Source organism: Pholis gunnellus, assembly GCF_910591455.1.
Source record: "Pholis gunnellus genome assembly, chromosome: 12".
Lineage (NCBI taxonomy): Eukaryota > Metazoa > Chordata > Actinopteri > Perciformes > Pholidae > Pholis > Pholis gunnellus.
Window position 1 is genome coordinate 5,160,961 of NC_136539.1, and position 16,505 is coordinate 5,177,465.

At 42.9% G+C, this 16,505-nt stretch overlaps 1 protein-coding gene across 1 annotated transcript in view; it reads right to left on the bottom strand.

The window, feature by feature from the left end:
* The window catches only part of znf385b (zinc finger protein 385B), a gene marked incomplete at both ends in the record, with an annotated part of 37,153 nt that extends 22,440 nt beyond the window's left edge, over positions 1-14,713 (bottom strand). The window contains 3 exons of the mRNA XM_079169646.1: positions 3,587-3,703; positions 4,402-4,545; positions 14,578-14,713. Coding sequence (XP_079025772.1) covers positions 3,587-3,703; positions 4,402-4,545; positions 14,578-14,713 — 397 coding nt within the window. The remainder of the gene's footprint in view (positions 1-3,586; positions 3,704-4,401; positions 4,546-14,577) is intronic.
* Between the last annotated feature and the right edge of the window lie 1,792 nt (positions 14,714-16,505).

The window sequence follows — 16,505 nt, forward strand, 5'->3', positions numbered from 1 at the left end:
CTCATAGACACATTTTGTATTACAAGTTGTCAACTGGTGGTCACAGATGTGGGTCATGTGGTCAAAACATCACAGGTTCAAATCTGGTCATATGCAGCCCCCCCCCCCCCCGCTCCCTTCCTCCCCCCTCTGATCCTATTGTCAGACCTGTACAGCACTATGAGTGTGTGAATCTGTCAGCAGGGTCTATTCATAAACAGCTGAATGCATCAATGCAAAACCACACATCAACACCTGCTCAGTCTCTCCATCTCTCACACAAACACACACACAACAATGTGTCTATTAATAACGTATATTTCTCATTATGTATGAGGTCATCAGCCGGACAACATGCTGACCTCTATCAGCCCAGGGAAGCTAATTAGAGCTAGCTTGCACACACACACTTTCACATGAACAGCAAAGGCAGTCAAAGCACATTGGTGTTATTGTCTTCAGTATTCAGCAACAACTCTGCAAATTAAAAGAAGAGAGATGCTTCAATTTGGTAAACGTTGTTAGTCTCATGTGACTTGATCTCTTCATTTGTACTGATGCGGATCATGGGACTTCACTTCTTTCATGAGTGACTGGATGTGTGCATGAGTGTGTGGTTAAGAGTGTAAATGCTGTCGCCTAGTGGTCACTAACTGCCACTGAGGAGAAAACGCAACGATGAGTGTGATTGATGAAGCACTCTATACAGCAGATCCCCACTATTCAGTATGAGTAGTAATGGTTCTCTCAGCTCCTCAGTCGGAGAAAACCATGATTTTCATTTGTGTGCTTGTGTGTTTGAAATGTAGTATTTTTTACAGTCATTCATTAGTTGTAAATGTGTGTGTGTTTTCACTTTTGTACATTATGTATGTGGCTGGCAGCAGTGGTGGATCTTAACTAAGCACGTTTAATCAGCACTGTGTTTGATTACAATTTGAGGTACGTTTCAGATGAACATTCTGTTGCTAGTATCTTGTTGGAACATTATCTTTAGGTATTCATTTATTACAGCTGTTTTCAAATGGCTTTCGTACCCAATGAGTCCTTTTACTTTTGATACTGTAAAGACATATTTTGCTGGAGTATTTCTATACTGTCGTATTGATACTTTTACTTACGTAAAGTATCTGAGTACTTATTCTATCCTGGTGATATTTATAAAAATACTAACAGTGTGTGGAATTTATATTGTTCATGAAAGAAGAAAAAGAAGAGAATAAAAAAATGAAAATTGGAAACGTAACTTGACTTTACACAATTGTAAAGACGATATTAAAAAGCAGATTCCAGCAGTTTTGTAAGAACGACTGTAACCATGTTTGTATTGGCTGTGATGTCATCTGACCTAACTGCTGATAGGCTGCTCAGCCAGCCAGGTCACTGTCTCACACACACACCCAGCCTGGCCTGGAGGAGCCGAGTTCAGGCCAAAGAGCTTTTCATGGTCGAGCGAGCATCACGTAATGGACAGAGAGAGGGCGAGAGAGAGAGAGAGAGAGGGGGGGGAGAGAGAGAGAGAGAGAAAGAGAGAGGGGGGAGAAAGACGTTACCATTCAGGCTGAGTGGTGTGTTTGCGTGTGTGTGAGTGTGTGTGTCCAGTAGAGAGAGATTTAATCTTTAATCAGTGTTATTGTAGCCTGTACACTGATATGGAGACATAGTATGTAATTACAACTGCTGCACACACACCTGTATATGTGTGTGTGTGAGATTGTGAATCGGTTTCCTGTCTCTCTTGACATCATTCTGCTATGTCCTGTAATTAGGTGTATGCGTGTGTGTATGGTTGTTTTGTTTTTGAGGATTTTGGAACTTATTTATCTTCTGTTACTATATTATACAAGTGATGTTGTCTCTTTCTAGTCTAAGCTGGAAGTCAGATCCACTCAGGGCTAAAACGACAGATTTCTAGTAGACGTTTTGCATTGTGCTTTAGATCACGAAAACAAGTACAACAAACTGGAACACTGTATTGTAAGGTGATTCCCAAAAAGGTGTCATCATGACAGATTTTTGTGGAGACAGACACATTAGCGCCAAAGATAATGTGATGATGAGAATCAATGCAAGCAATGTCTTTGAGAAATGTCAGTGCGGAGCAGTGCTATGTCCCAGTTTAATGACCCGCTGCTGTCTGCTCCACTTTGACTCCTTTGCATCACACAGCACACGCTCACTCTGTTGACCAGCAGTTTGACTTTAAAAACTGGGTCTGAATTGCTAAAGACGTTTGGAACCATTCCACTCACAGCCGATCACAAAACCAAAGAGAGTCAAGCAATGTGAAAAGCTTCAACTGTAATTCCAGCAGCAGAGGGTGCTGGAAGCACTTAGAAACCTGCTGCAATGATTAAACCATGAGAATAATGAAAATACTGAAGCTCATTAAACTAAACAGTAATATCAGAACATAATTTCAGAACCAACACAATAAGACACAAACTTGTATAGTGTTTCATTGTCCAATAGCCACTGATAAGAAGATATATTATCTTCTTTTGTTAGAAGAATATCTTGACATTCTGGGAAATAAGATTACAGATTTAGAGGAAAATGGTGATGCCATCTCATGCCTCAGTTTAGCAGTTAACCAGGCAGCAACCTCCAATCCTGAAAAGGGTGTCTTAAACTTGTACTCTCTACTGGCCATCAGGGGGCGACTCCTCTGGTTGCTAAATTAAATCTGATTGTATAGAAGTCTATGAGAAAATGACTCACCGAGACTCACCGAATTCAATGCTTCACAACGTCAGTCCATAAACCAATGGGTGACGCCACGACGACTACGTCCACTTCTTATATACAGTCTATGCAGTTAATTAATCTTAGCATTAAGGCAGGAAGCAGATGGAAACAGCTACACTTTATGAAGTTGTAACTGCACAAAAATTGGCTTCTACTGATGGGAAGGAAACAGCTAGCCTGACTCCGTTCAAACCAAACAAAATCCACCTCCCAGCAACTTTAAAGCGCACACATTGCCCGCTACATTGTTTAATCTGAGGGTTTCAAGTGTAGAGTGTGTGTGTTGAGACGAGGGCTGGTTTTTCTGGGGTATTTTGCTGGACTATTTCTTGGCTGGGATCAGTGACGTTGACCAAGTGTCAGCTAAGAAATAATCAAGCGCCATGTGTGACTTTCAAGGTCATTTTTAAACATCTCTGAGTATCATTTCATCCTCCAAACACAACAGATATAGATTCACATTCCATATTATATTTCAGCTTGTCAACAGGTGTTTAAGTGGAGCTAACAATACCCATACAGAGATAAAACTGCAGTGATGATCTGACTTAATGCAGGGTCAGTTCAGTCTTTCAGGGATCCAACTGAGAACCAACACACACACACACTACCGCCACTCTCTGACCTCTCCCAGATGGCAGCAGCTGTTGATGAATGAGCCAAAGTAACTCTCACTCAGCAGACAGACAGTCAGACAATGTGTTTCCTCTCATGCAGGTAAAGCATTTAATACATGTCAGCTGTAGTCTTTGCGGTGTATTCAATTGGGGGGGGGCGGTGACACAAAATGTTTGATGAATCAGTCATTGTCAGCGCAGTACACCAGTAGTAGTAGAAGCGGTAGAAGCACTGGTCCTACCTGCCGTTGTGCTAGGTGGAGCGCTGAGGCCTGGACTGAGGCCTGGGGTCGGAGTTAGTCCTGTAGGCTGGGAGCTGAGCCCTGTGGCCTGGGGAAGAGACCTCAACTGAGCCCCTGCTGGAATCAAAGACATCAAGACCCATCATATTATACAAGGAGCTGACAATAATAAACTACTGCTGCTACTACTGTAACTACTGCTGCTAATACTACGACTACTGCTGCTACTACTACTGCTGCTGCTACTAATAGCACAGCTCCTGCTCATACCATTGCTGCAGCTACCACTACTACTACTACTACTACTACTACTACTGCCATTACTACTCCTACAAGTGATTCGGCTACTACTACTGCAGTCCCTTGCTACTATTGTGCTACTACTACTACTGCTACATACTAAACTGCAGCTACTATAACTACTGCTGCTTGGAGTTGTTAACTATCACGTGAGATGAATATAAGTCTTCAGGTTCAGGTCAGATTCTAAATGGTTTGATTATTTTCAAAAATAAATTCTCTTTTGATCTTACTGTGCCAATCAGCTGTATCTATGCATGTCATATGTGGTAAGAAGAAAGACATTGCCCAGTGGTAAAAGGAAGTGAGGTGTAGTGTCGCTCATGTTTTAGCCAAGCAAGGTAATGATAGGCAATAGTTGCTTCAGCTTCAGTTGGGTTGGGTTGGGTTCTCAAATCTGACGGTCGCAGTCATTTCAATAATGTTTATTATTGCCTCAAAAGCTGATTGTTAAAAACTACTCATGCATATACTTCTACTACTACAATCACATGACAGTAGTGGTTGTAGTGTACCTGCTGCCTGTTGTCCTGTCTCTCTAGCCTGGAGCTGTCTCACTCTCCGGAGGTGAGACCTGCCATTGTAGTGCAGCTGGGCCTGAGCAGAAGAAGTCAGCTGCAGGTTACACACCTCACACAGTGAGTAGGCCCCGCCCTGACCTGGGAGGAAACAACAGAGACAAGAGTCAGACTGTAAGAGAAAACCACAAGGATTAGTCAGACAGGAAACTACAAAGACGAGTCAGACTGTAGGAGAAAACTACAAAGACGAGTCAGACTGTAGGAGAAAACAACAAAGACGAGTCTGACTGTAGGAGACAACAACAAAGACGAGTCAGACTGTAGGAGACAACAACAAAGACGAGTCAGACTGTAGGAGAAAACTACAAAGACGAGAGACTGTAGGAGAAAACTACAAAGACGAGTCAGACTGTAGGAGAAAACTACAAAGACGAGTCAGACTGGAGGAGACAACAACAAAGACGAGTCAGACTGGAGGAGAAAACTACAAAGAAGAGTCAGACTGCAGGAGAAAACAACAAAGACGAGTCAGACTGGAGGAGACAACAACAAAGACGAGTCAGACTGTAGGAGAAAACTACAAAGACGAGTCAGACTGGAGGAGACAACAACAAAGACGAGTCAGACTGTAGGAGAAAACTACAAAGACGAGTCAGACTGTAGGAGAAAACTACAAAGACGAGTCAGACTGGAGGAGACAACAACAAAGACGAGTCAGACTGGAGGAGAACACTACAAAGAAGAGTCAGACTGCAGGAGAAAACAACAAAGACGAGTCAGACTGGAGGAGACAACAACAAAGACGAGTCAGACTGTAGGAGAAAACTAGAAAATTTCGCAAGAAATTTTGACAGTGTGGCTTCTACTGCCCGAAGACGTCGCAATATATAGCTACACAGGCCGATGTTACCGGTAGTATCGTTGCGGTTCGATTGAGATATCGCTTCTCTCTTTTCTGCATTTAAGATCCATACTCTTGAATTTAATCTTGTATAACGCTTACGCTCCCATCATTTCTCTATTTGAGATAAATACATTTGTTTGAGAAGCCTTTGGAAATGATGGGAGCTAACGCTCCCATCATTTCTGTACAAACCTCATTCTGAGCTTCATGTTAAGATACAGTTAATCTATGGGGCTTTTATTTTGAAAGGATGGGACTGGGTGGGTGAGAGAGGGGGAGAGGAGACATATTCATAATGTTTGACATAAACACAAAGGTTATTAAATGACAGGCTTCATCACAAGTATTCCAGTTAGGATTCACTCTGTGGGCCTTTTATTTTGAAATGGGAGGGGGGGGGGGGAGACAGAAAGATAGAGAGAGACAGAGTGAGAGAAGGACAGACAGAGAGAGACAGACAGTGTGTGGAGAGAGACAGAGAGAGAGAGTGAGACAGGCAGACAGACAGACAGAGAGAGAGAGGGACAGACAGAGAGAGACAGACAGTGTGTGGAGAGAGACAGAGAGAGAGTGAGACAGGCAGACAGACAGACAGAGAGAGAGAGGGACAGAGAGAGACAGACAGTGTGTGGAGAGAGACAGAGAGAGAGAGTGAGACAGGCAGACAGACAGACAGAGAGAGAGAAGGACAGACAGAGAGAGACAGACAGTGTGTGGAGAGAGACAGAGAGAGAGAGTGAGACAGGCAGACAGACAGACAGAGAGAGAGGACAGACAGAGAGAGACAGACAGTGTGTGGAGAGAGACAGAGAGAGAGAGTGAGACAGGCAGACAGACAGACAGAGAGAGAGAGGGACAGACAGAGAGAGACAGACAGTGTGTGGAGAGAGACAGAGAGAGAGAGTGAGACAGGCAGACAGACAGACAGAGAGAGAGAAGGACAGACAGAGAGAGACAGACAGTGTGTGGAGAGAGACAGAGAGAGAGAGTGAGACAGGCAGACAGACAGACAGACAGAGAGAGAGAAGGACAGACAGAGAGAGACAGACAGTGTGTGGAGAGAGACAGAGAGAGAGAGTAACCAATACCTGGCTGTAAGGCATCAGTGCTAATCACCAATGGTGGTAGAAATAGACGGAAAGCGGTTCGACAACCTTGCTCTTCTAATAAGGTATCTGCAACTTGTTGCGTTCCAGCTTCTGTCTGACTAACCTGGTTTGATTTGTGCTGAAATGGAGTAGTTGTTCTCCATCTGTGCTGAAATAGAGTAGTTGTTCTCCATTAGGTTGAGCACGGTAGCCGGAGTCCTCCACCCTATCAGGGACCGTGCCCACCCCAGCAGGGACAGACTGTTTTCCTGCAAGTGCTCCAGACGGACAGTGGATCGGCGGGAGATCAACTTTGCTGTTCTCTACATGAGCTAGCTGCAACTTGTTGCTTTCCAGCTTCTGCCTGACTAACCTGGTTTTAGCTGTGCTGAAATAGGGAAGTTTTTCTCCAGTAAATTGATCACAGTAACTGGAGTCCTCCACTCTGCCCAAACCAGCAGGGACAGAGTGTTTTCCTGCAAGTGCTCCCTTTGTAGAAATAGACGGTAAGCGGGTCGGCAAGAGATCAACCTTGCTGTTCTCTACATAAGGTATCTGCACCTTGTTGCTTTCCAGCTTCTGCCTGACTAACCTGGTTTTAGCTGTGCTGAAATAGGGAAGTTTTTCTCCAGTAAATTGATCACAGTAACTGGAGTCCTCCACTCTGCCCACCCCAGCAGGGACAGAGTGTTTTCCTGCAAGTGCTCCCTTTGTAGAAATAGACGGTAAGCGGGTCGGCAAGAGATCAACCTTGCTGTTCTCTACATAAGGTATCTGCACCTTGTTGATTTCCAGCTTCTGCCTGACTAACCTGGTTTTAGCTGTGCTGAAATAGGGAAGTTTTTCTCCAGTAAATTGATCACAGTAACTGGAGTCCTCCACTCTGCCCACCCCAGCAGGGACAGAGTGTTTTCCTGCAAGTGTTCCCTTTGTAGAAATAGACGGTAAGCGGGTCGGCAAGAGATCAACCTTGCTGTTCTCTACATAAGGTATCTGCACCTTGTTGATTTCCAGCTTCTGCCTGACTAACCTGGTTTTAGCTGTGCTGAAATGGGGAAGTTTTTCTCCAGTAAATTGATCACAGTAGCTGGAGTCCTCCAAGTACTCCTTTCCTGCAAGTGCTTCCTGTGTAGAAATATTGGTCCCTATATAAGTTGGCTGCAGCTTGTTCAGTTTTTTGGCTCCCTCTTGCCTTTGATTATTTTCAATACGGGGTGCACTGTTATATTTTGTGAGGCCGATATCTCTCACCGACATCTTTAAATTGCTTGCATCAACAGCGTCTTTTAGCGGTCCGGTTTGGTGTCGTTTGTCGTCCTTTGTGGCGTGTTGGATTGTCTTATGTGACATGTAGACGCTGTTAACAGGACGACTGCTCCTTTTTCCAGGGGTGCCTAGCGCCTTTTCGTCAAGAGGTTTTCTGTCGTCCTGGCAGAGCCCTCGGCCAGTTATTAAGAGGTTGGGGAGCTGTGCGTATTCTTTAAAGTGAGACATATCCTTGTGTTTTTGTTGTGTAACTTGCTCTGTCGTGTAACTTGCTCTGTTAAGTAACGTGCTCTGTCCAGTAGACATTGTGCTATGAAATGAAAGAACCAGACGCTGGTGACATCCCGGCATTCTTTGTGACATCACTGCCTTTGATGTCTTCAAAGCACATACACTATGCAAACATTCCCATGGCAACCGGATGACGTCACATCAGAGGGTCTGTGGCGGACATGTTTTTTCCCGAGGGTGGGGGCTTGGCTCGCGCACCACGGCAACCGGATGACGTCACATCAGAGGGTCTGTGGCGGACATGTTTTTGCCCGAGGGTGGGGGCTTGGCTCGCGCACCACGGCGGGGAAGGTGGTGAAACTCCGTGGACACGTTATAGTGACTCGCCGACCTGAAAACACGTTACAGTGAGTGCTATACCCGTTGTATTAAAGATAGTATTTCCCAAACAAAACGTATTTTGACAGAGGTGACGTTCGTTCGCCTGCCCTAACTCCGTCACGAGCGGATATATTGACACAGCCACAGCTGTTTAACTGTTGAACGCATACGTGTAATCAAGGAGTCTAAAACCTAATTTCAGACGTGCACGCCCGTTCCTTCGGCGACTTTAAGTATATTTCTAACTTAAACGTATCAGTGCGGTAATATTAGGGGGAACAAAAACTAAAGTGAAATCTCGTTGATAAAGGTGCGTTGGCCGCTTTCTGCGTTTGGCGCCAAATGTGTTATTGTTACCGCAGCCATTCTGAGCAGTGAGCAGCACTGAGACACGGACATTGCTTTGCTGTTGAACACGAGTCAACTGCCCGCCCACTTGTGACCAGACCATAGTGATGTCCTGCCCACCAGTGAACGAGCTCATGGACCTCTGGCCTGCTCTCCAAATAGAGTCTGAGGTAATATGGATCAGCTCTCTCTTTTTAAGTGAAAATTGTGATTTTTACTCATTTGGCCGCTATTTTATGCTTTATAAATGTGGCCTAGATTTTTCAAATTGAACTGTTTTTTTAAGTGTTGCTGTATTCTCCTCCTGTTATTTCAATGTAGTTGTATGCAGAGTTCCAGCGGATTATGAATCAGAACCTGCCCAACAGATTCTATGCTGAGCTTGACCGCCATCTTCCTCGACTGACGAACTTATTCAGACGGAAGGCATCAAAAACTGGGAAGACAGCAGATGCTCTGGCTGACATTTTAAAAATCCACGATGAACAGGTAAATAGATTATTACACACTTCATAGGTTGAACCGGTGGAACTTCGAACAGGTTCAAATTGAGCTTTGTGAATTTTGCAATTAGTCCACTTTGTGTTTGCCATTTGTCTGATTGCATTAAAGATGTGAACAGGTTATTTGTGGACATATTTTCTGATTGGACTGTTTAAAATCAGCTTTGCTCACACCACATAGATTCTCTGGTAATTTGACTGATTCGTGTGTGCAGAACATGGATCTTATGTTTTTCACCTCTTACAATGAGACCCAGGTCTCCCTTGTAAAAGAGGTATTGGTTTTCAATGGGACTTGGTTAAAGAAAGATAAATTATATGTCATCTGTTCTGTTCCATGTGTTAGTTTGTGATTAGTATCTCTTTTTCATTCATTCAGGATGAGTCTGATGAGCCAGAGCTTGATGGTGTTTCAGTGGGCCTCCTTACTGTCATCAGTGACCATGACACAAGTCCAGTTCACTACCACCCTGTGAGAATCTCTGTCGTCATTGAAAGTGATGCCATGGTCAGCCTCCCCAGACTTGGCGATGCCTTCCTGGTAATATTTGGGCTGATTTATGCACTTTATACACCTCAGCTACCCCAAAGCACTGACCAACACTTTTGAATTCACTCAAAAGATTTTACTTGGTCTAGAAAGTGGTAAACTGTCACCCAGGTTGCAGACTGTCAAGAATGACGATGATGTAGAAACTCATCTGAAAGAAGGCTGCAGGGTAAAGCATTATAAAAGGCTAGTTCAAAGTTTTAAGTGAAAATGTTCTTAAACAGTCTATAGATTTTTTTGTAATTTCATCAAAATTTGGAGAGACGGCGAGTGCGCTTTCATGGCACTGGCAAGTTCCTGACGGTCAGTCGGTCGTCAGACAGTACCTGTCTGTGACATGTTAGTCTAAATGTATTTTGCCGTCACTGATTGACACTTTATGAAATTACATGTGCAATTGTTGATTAAAGAATAAACATTTCCTGGCAACACCCATTGTTGTTACGACAGGTCAGCTGCCGTAAATCATACACTCACACACACACACACACACACACACACACACACACACACACACACACACACACACACACACACACACACACACACACACACACACACACACTCCTCCGCGAACCGCCACCTTAACGCGGTGGACGAGTTTGAGTGGCTCAGTGATCCTGGGAGCTATGTTGTCCGGGGACCCTGGTAGGGTCTCCCGAGGCAAACAGGTCTCAGGGGAGCGCCCAGACTAAGAGCGGTTCAAAAATGATTGCATAATAATAATAGCAGCCCACAGACTTCAGCCACCTCGCCCGGACCAGGGAAACCGGGGCACCCTCCTGGAGCCAGACCCAGGAGGGGAGCTCGTCAGCGAGTGTCTGGTGGCCGGACCTTCGCCCATGGGGCCCGGTCGGGCTCAGCCCGAAGAAACATCATGGAGCAGTCACCCACCAGCCGCAGGGACAAGCATCGGGGTCGGGTGCAATGTACTTTTTCTTTTAATAGCCTAATCTATTACAAATGTAGCCTACATTTTTTGGTCTATTATGTGTAAGAGAGCACATCAGCTGAACGCGTGAACGCCGCTCTGGGCATGCGCGCTCCCGAGAGGTGGAGGTTTGGCATCTAACGAGGCGCGGCTGTCACAGCGGCACACAGACAGAGGGGAAAGGTAAACTCCCGACTCAAGCAAAGGTAATAAAACGACCAACAGGGACTTTTCACCAGTGGTGGGCCGTCAGGGCCTGCAAGGCCTTCTCTGCTGGCCTTAACAGAATCACAAAGTTATATTTATTTTATAATTTCATAATTTTTCTTAAATACACTACATGTATTATAATTTATAAAAATATTTTTCCCATTATTTTATTTTCTCATTGCACAGCTACTGTGTTCCTCAGTTGCTCTGCTTCCAGTGCAGCTTGTTTTAAGTGGAGCTTTTATCCAATCAGATTTCACCTCTGTGTCTCTAGTAAGAAGAGAGGCCCGAGGCCTGCAGACTCACCAGTGCCTCCATGTGCAGTTTAAGTGAATGGAGACGATATTGTTGATTGTCATAGTCTTCAACCAATCAGATCTTTAGTTTGGCATGTTGGGTGTATTCATTGACGTGCCAGAGCCTGCTAGCTGGCCTAGCCATTCGTGATTGGTGTCGTAGAATATTTCTATGTTAATCGGGAGGAGAGAGTGTTATTCGCAAATCAAAATAATACAAGTCTTCAAATCATTCAAAGTTGTCTCGTTCCATTTAATTTCTCTTGCAAGAGGGAGAATACCCAACACAGCTCTTCACAGAGTCTGCTGGAAGCATTCTTCAACATCAGTTCAAATCTTCACATACTATATACTAAAGCAGAAACAGTCTCCGCCTTTAGATAGGTCAAGGATGTCTTACGCTGGCTTATCAGTCTTCCATTTTCCCTTGATCTCATTGCCAGATACATTTACGTGACCCTAAACATCCCCAGAATAGGAAGAACCCCCTGTGTGAACCCTTGCTGACCTTCCTTTGTCTGTCTTCATGGCCCTCTAAAGTGAAACAGTAACACTCAGTATATGGTCTGTTTCTAAACCATGTTTACACAGAACTATCTGTTCTTAACCCATGTTTGGACAGAGCTAAATGTCTAACTCTGTTCTTCTAAGCCGTAAAATGTTTCTAAGCCATTTCATGATACTGATATATATTTTTTACCATTACATTGGTCAGTGGGCTAGCGTGACATGATGGGCGGTGACAATCCCAAAATCGAGAAGCTCTGTGGAGCAGACATTTTGAGCCCTCAAACGCATTAAAACATATAATATATATATATATATATATGTGTGTGTATCCTCTTCTGTGTTATGTTCATTGCATTGTCTTATTTTTATTGTATTGTTAAGCACCTTGTAATTCGATTCGATTGTAATTTGATGCTTAAAAGCATTCCAACAATAAGCCCGCAGGATTACAGTCAGTGTGCTTTGGCACAGGCAGTTCTACTGCCTTTGTGCCACAAAGCCACACTGAACTAGAAAATGCATTTCCTGCTGAAAATGCGTTGGAATGCTGAAAGCTGAAATTAATTGCAAAAACATTGCTGAAAATAGATATCCAATTAAAAAAAAATTGCAAAAAGCTTAATAATTCAAAAAGTTTAAAGATTACAAATGGCTGAAAATACAGAAATGGGAGACTACCTGTCTGAAAAATGTTGTAGCCTGAAAGCATTTAAACTGCACTGCTGAAAACCCTTCTAGTTGAAATGTTTAACTATGGCGTCTGTAGCTGAAAGTATGAGAAAGAAGAAGGCTTTGAAAGTTGAAGAAGTTTAAGAGGATTTGAAGATTTTCTCCAGATATCCAATTAAAAAAAGATTGCAAAAAGCTGAATAATTCAAAGTTTAAAGCTTACAAATATGAAAAGTCATATCACTCCTCTCCTGAAAGAGCTGAACATTTTAATATTTGAATGGTTTCTGTGGCTTAAAAAATGTCAGCAGTAGCGATATTTGTTTTAGTAGTAGTAGAAGTTGTAGTTCTAGTAGAAGTATTATAAGTAGTAGAAGTATTAGTAGCATTAGAATAAGTGTGTGTGTGGGGGGTCCTCTAAAAGTATCCAAGACCTGAATGACTGAATGAGAGACACAGAGAGAGTTAAGAGAGAGAAGTGTATGTGCGCGTGTGTCTGTGAGTCTGTGTGTTTATCAACATTGCTGATTACCTTAATCACGAACACCTGTGTGCCAGCAGCCTGTTCATGGAGAACAGACAGGCAGACAGACAGTTACATGGACTGAGTGAGTGTGAGAGAGAGAGAGACAGACAGGCAGACAGTTAGATGACTGAGTGAGTGTGAGAGAGAGACAGACAGGCAGGCAGACAGACAGATGACTGAGTGAGTGTGAGAGAGAGACAGACAGGCAGACAGACAGTTAGATGACTGAGTGAGTGTGAGAGAGAGACAGGCAGACAGATATATGTACTGACTGAGTAAGTGAGACAGGCAGACGGACAGTTATATGTACTGAGTGAGTGAGACAGACCGACAGACAGACAGACAGACAGACTCAGACCGTTAGATGGACTGAGTGAGTGAGACAGGCAGACAGACAGTTATATGTACTGACAGAGTGAGTGAGACAGAGAGGCAGACAGACAGACAGGAGGTCTAAAAATGCCTTTGACTGAATATCTCCAAGTCGTGTGTGTGTGTAGAGAGAGAGCCTGCGTGCGTGCGTGTGTGTAACTGGTTGCCATGGTGAGGACGCACCTGGTGTTTATAAACATCCCTAATTAGAAACACCTGTGTGCCAGCAGCCTGTTCATGGAGAACAGACAGGGAAACACCTCTCAAACAAATCCTCAAAAACCTCATAACCGTAGCTCCTATTGCTCCGATATCATTACATGAGCGGAAGGATGGGTTGAACAACAGATCCTGTGAAAATTGTGTCTGTAGTGTAAAAAATGTGGCTAAACTGGCGATGTAGAAATGGGGTACCGAGTTCTGTGGAAGATGTTTTTGCAGCAAGATTTAACATTGGTCTCTATGGAGCAGAAAGTTGGTTTTTCCTCTCAATTAAGTCATTTTCTGCCAAATGTGTAAATCTGTGGGATTCCACAATCACTTTTTAATGAGAAGACAGGATTAGCTACTGTATGAACTAAAAAATATATATGAAGAGTGTAAATTGTGGAGTCGAAGGCAAAAGACAAATATTTTTTTCACAAGAATCTGAAGCTGCTCTTCACTCTAGCGGTGACATCACGCACTCTAAGCTGCGCAATACACACCCATTATAAAGGCAGAAGAGGACTGAAAAAATCATAAAAGTTAAAATGGGACAGTTCAAAAAGTATAAAAGATATTAAAAAGATTATAACATACAATAATAGCTTAAGATTTTCTCTGTATTTTAAAGTTGAAATGGTGTCTGTAGCTGAAAGTATGAGGAAGTTGAAGGATTTGAAAGTTGAAGAATTATTTGAATTATTTGAAATATTTGAAAATATTCTCCATAGAAACCCATTAAAAAAAAAAGTTGCAAAAAGCTTAATAATTCAAAAAGTTTAAAGATTAGAAATATTAAAAGCATAAAGGTCCTTAAAGAGCTGAACATTTTGATAGTTGAACGGTTTCTGTAGCTTAAAATATGAAGGAGCCTTAGCAGCGTACGGAAGAAATATAAAAAGAAGAATAAAGAAGTGGATAACAATACTTGGAATGCTTAAAAGCATTCCAACAATAAGCCCGCAGGATTACAGTCAGTGTGCTTTGGCACAGGCAGTTCTACTGCCTTTGTGCCACAAAGCCACACTGAACTACAAAGACGAGTCAGACTGGAGGAGAAAACCACAAAGAAGAGTCAGACTGGAGGAGACAACAACGAGGATGATTCAAACTATAGCATAAAAATATGGATTGGAAACAGCAGATAATACAGAGCATTGGTGCTGGAACATGTCAATCACCTGGGGATGGATTCTGCTGGACAGAGAGACTGATGGTTGTAGGTGTTGGGGGGTCCATCAGCTCTTGACACATCCCTCCAAAGGCAAATATTTGCCCCCGCTCCAGGAGCTGAGAGGGGCTGAGGGGAGTCTTCATCCTAAGGTTAGCTAAGGAGGAAGAACAAGAAAAAGAAATCAAAGAAGAGAATGAATGGTGATCACTAATGTTAAATATAGCTTATATAAACTAGAGGAAAAACCTCTAAAAACAGCACCTGAAATGCCAACACATAATGAAGGATACTTCATTAAAATAAAGTGATCCATAGTGGGTAACACTTTAAACATCCAAGTTTAGAACTATAATGGGACTATAATGATTTATAAAATGGTTTATGATAGCATACAATGTAGTTGTAAGGACATTATAATATCAATAATAAACTGTATTTGTCAACAATTAAAACTAATCATATGAAGTCTTACTACGTTGTCATACATTATCAGCTCCAGCCTCCACTTATGAGCGCCCACAGGGGGAGTTATGGTTATTGAAATGACATTAATAAACTTTAAAAAAGTGTATTTAATATTTATATTGTGCTTATATTGAATAGGAAGAGTTAAAGTATTGTGTTACCAATACTGTCAAATGTGGCATTAAGGTCCAAGAGAACTCACGACCCGTTCACACCAGCACTAAACTGACTCATCTCTAAGTTTAAACGATTATTTTGCAATGGAGTTGCCACAATTAGTGGATTTGTTAGAAAGAGCAAAGCATGTCAGTGCAAATAATTTCGTGTTAAGATGCGACACAGAAATTTGTAACATTGACTGACAGCAAGCTGTTGACAGTGCTGACCTTTGAGGGAATTAAGAGGCAGAAATGGAGGAGGCTAGCAAAGCTTACTGTCGCACCTTCCACCTTTATTTCGTTTCCTCCGTGGGAATATAAACTGCTCCACAAAAGAGTGATGGTTTTCAAACAGTCATGAGATGTCTTTTTAAATAAACTGCGAACTTATTGTCCAGTTAACAAAACGGCTAACAACGAGGTAGCTCAACAAGGTAGCTCCCTGAGAGCATTTTCTCCTTCTTCAATAACACTTTAATGAAGAAGAAGAAATGAAATAAAGAACGATCCAAAAGACTAAATGCCAGCTCAGTAAACTGCCCAGTACAGGAAAAAAACTGGGAAGAAGCTCAGAGACCTAACTGTGACTGATACTGCCAGCATGTTGACGGATGCCTGGTCTGTTAAGGTTACCTTGCCAGCTACAGTAATGCGGATGAATTTCATTTTTGTGCAGCTAAAAACAGCTCATTCAAAAATCCATGTTATGACAAAGTCTAAAATACAAAAAAGGAAATTTCCTGTTGAATGTTTTTTCTTCTTCTCCATGTCATTAGGGAATAGAGATTTAGGGAAACCTCTCCAGATGTAAGACAACGGTGATCCAACACCGCAGCTATGAATACAGAGCTGATCCACAACGAGCAATGACCCTGAAACTCATTCACTGCGAGACGGGCAGGTGGACGGACAGACGGACGGACTGGAGCGAGGCCTGAATGACACCGGATGCAGAGTGAGAAGCATCAAACGCTCACAGGGAGAGTGATGAAGTAATGAGTAAGAGGAGAGGAGCGAGGCAGGACGACATATGTGTGTGTGTCCAGTGTACAGTGCGTGTGTGTGTGCACGCGTGTGTGTAGGTCAGTCCATGACTGTGTCCATCTGTTATCCTGTCAGCACTGCCAAGTCACATGACATCTGACAGGATACACACACACTCGTTTATTTTTTTTCTATAGTCAGTTATCTATATTGCAATGACCTACATACATTACCACATTCCTTTAAACGGACTTAGAGATTTGGATCAGAGTTGGATCAACTCATTAAGGCTGCAATGGCAGAGAAGACACAGAGTGGTATAGCAGCT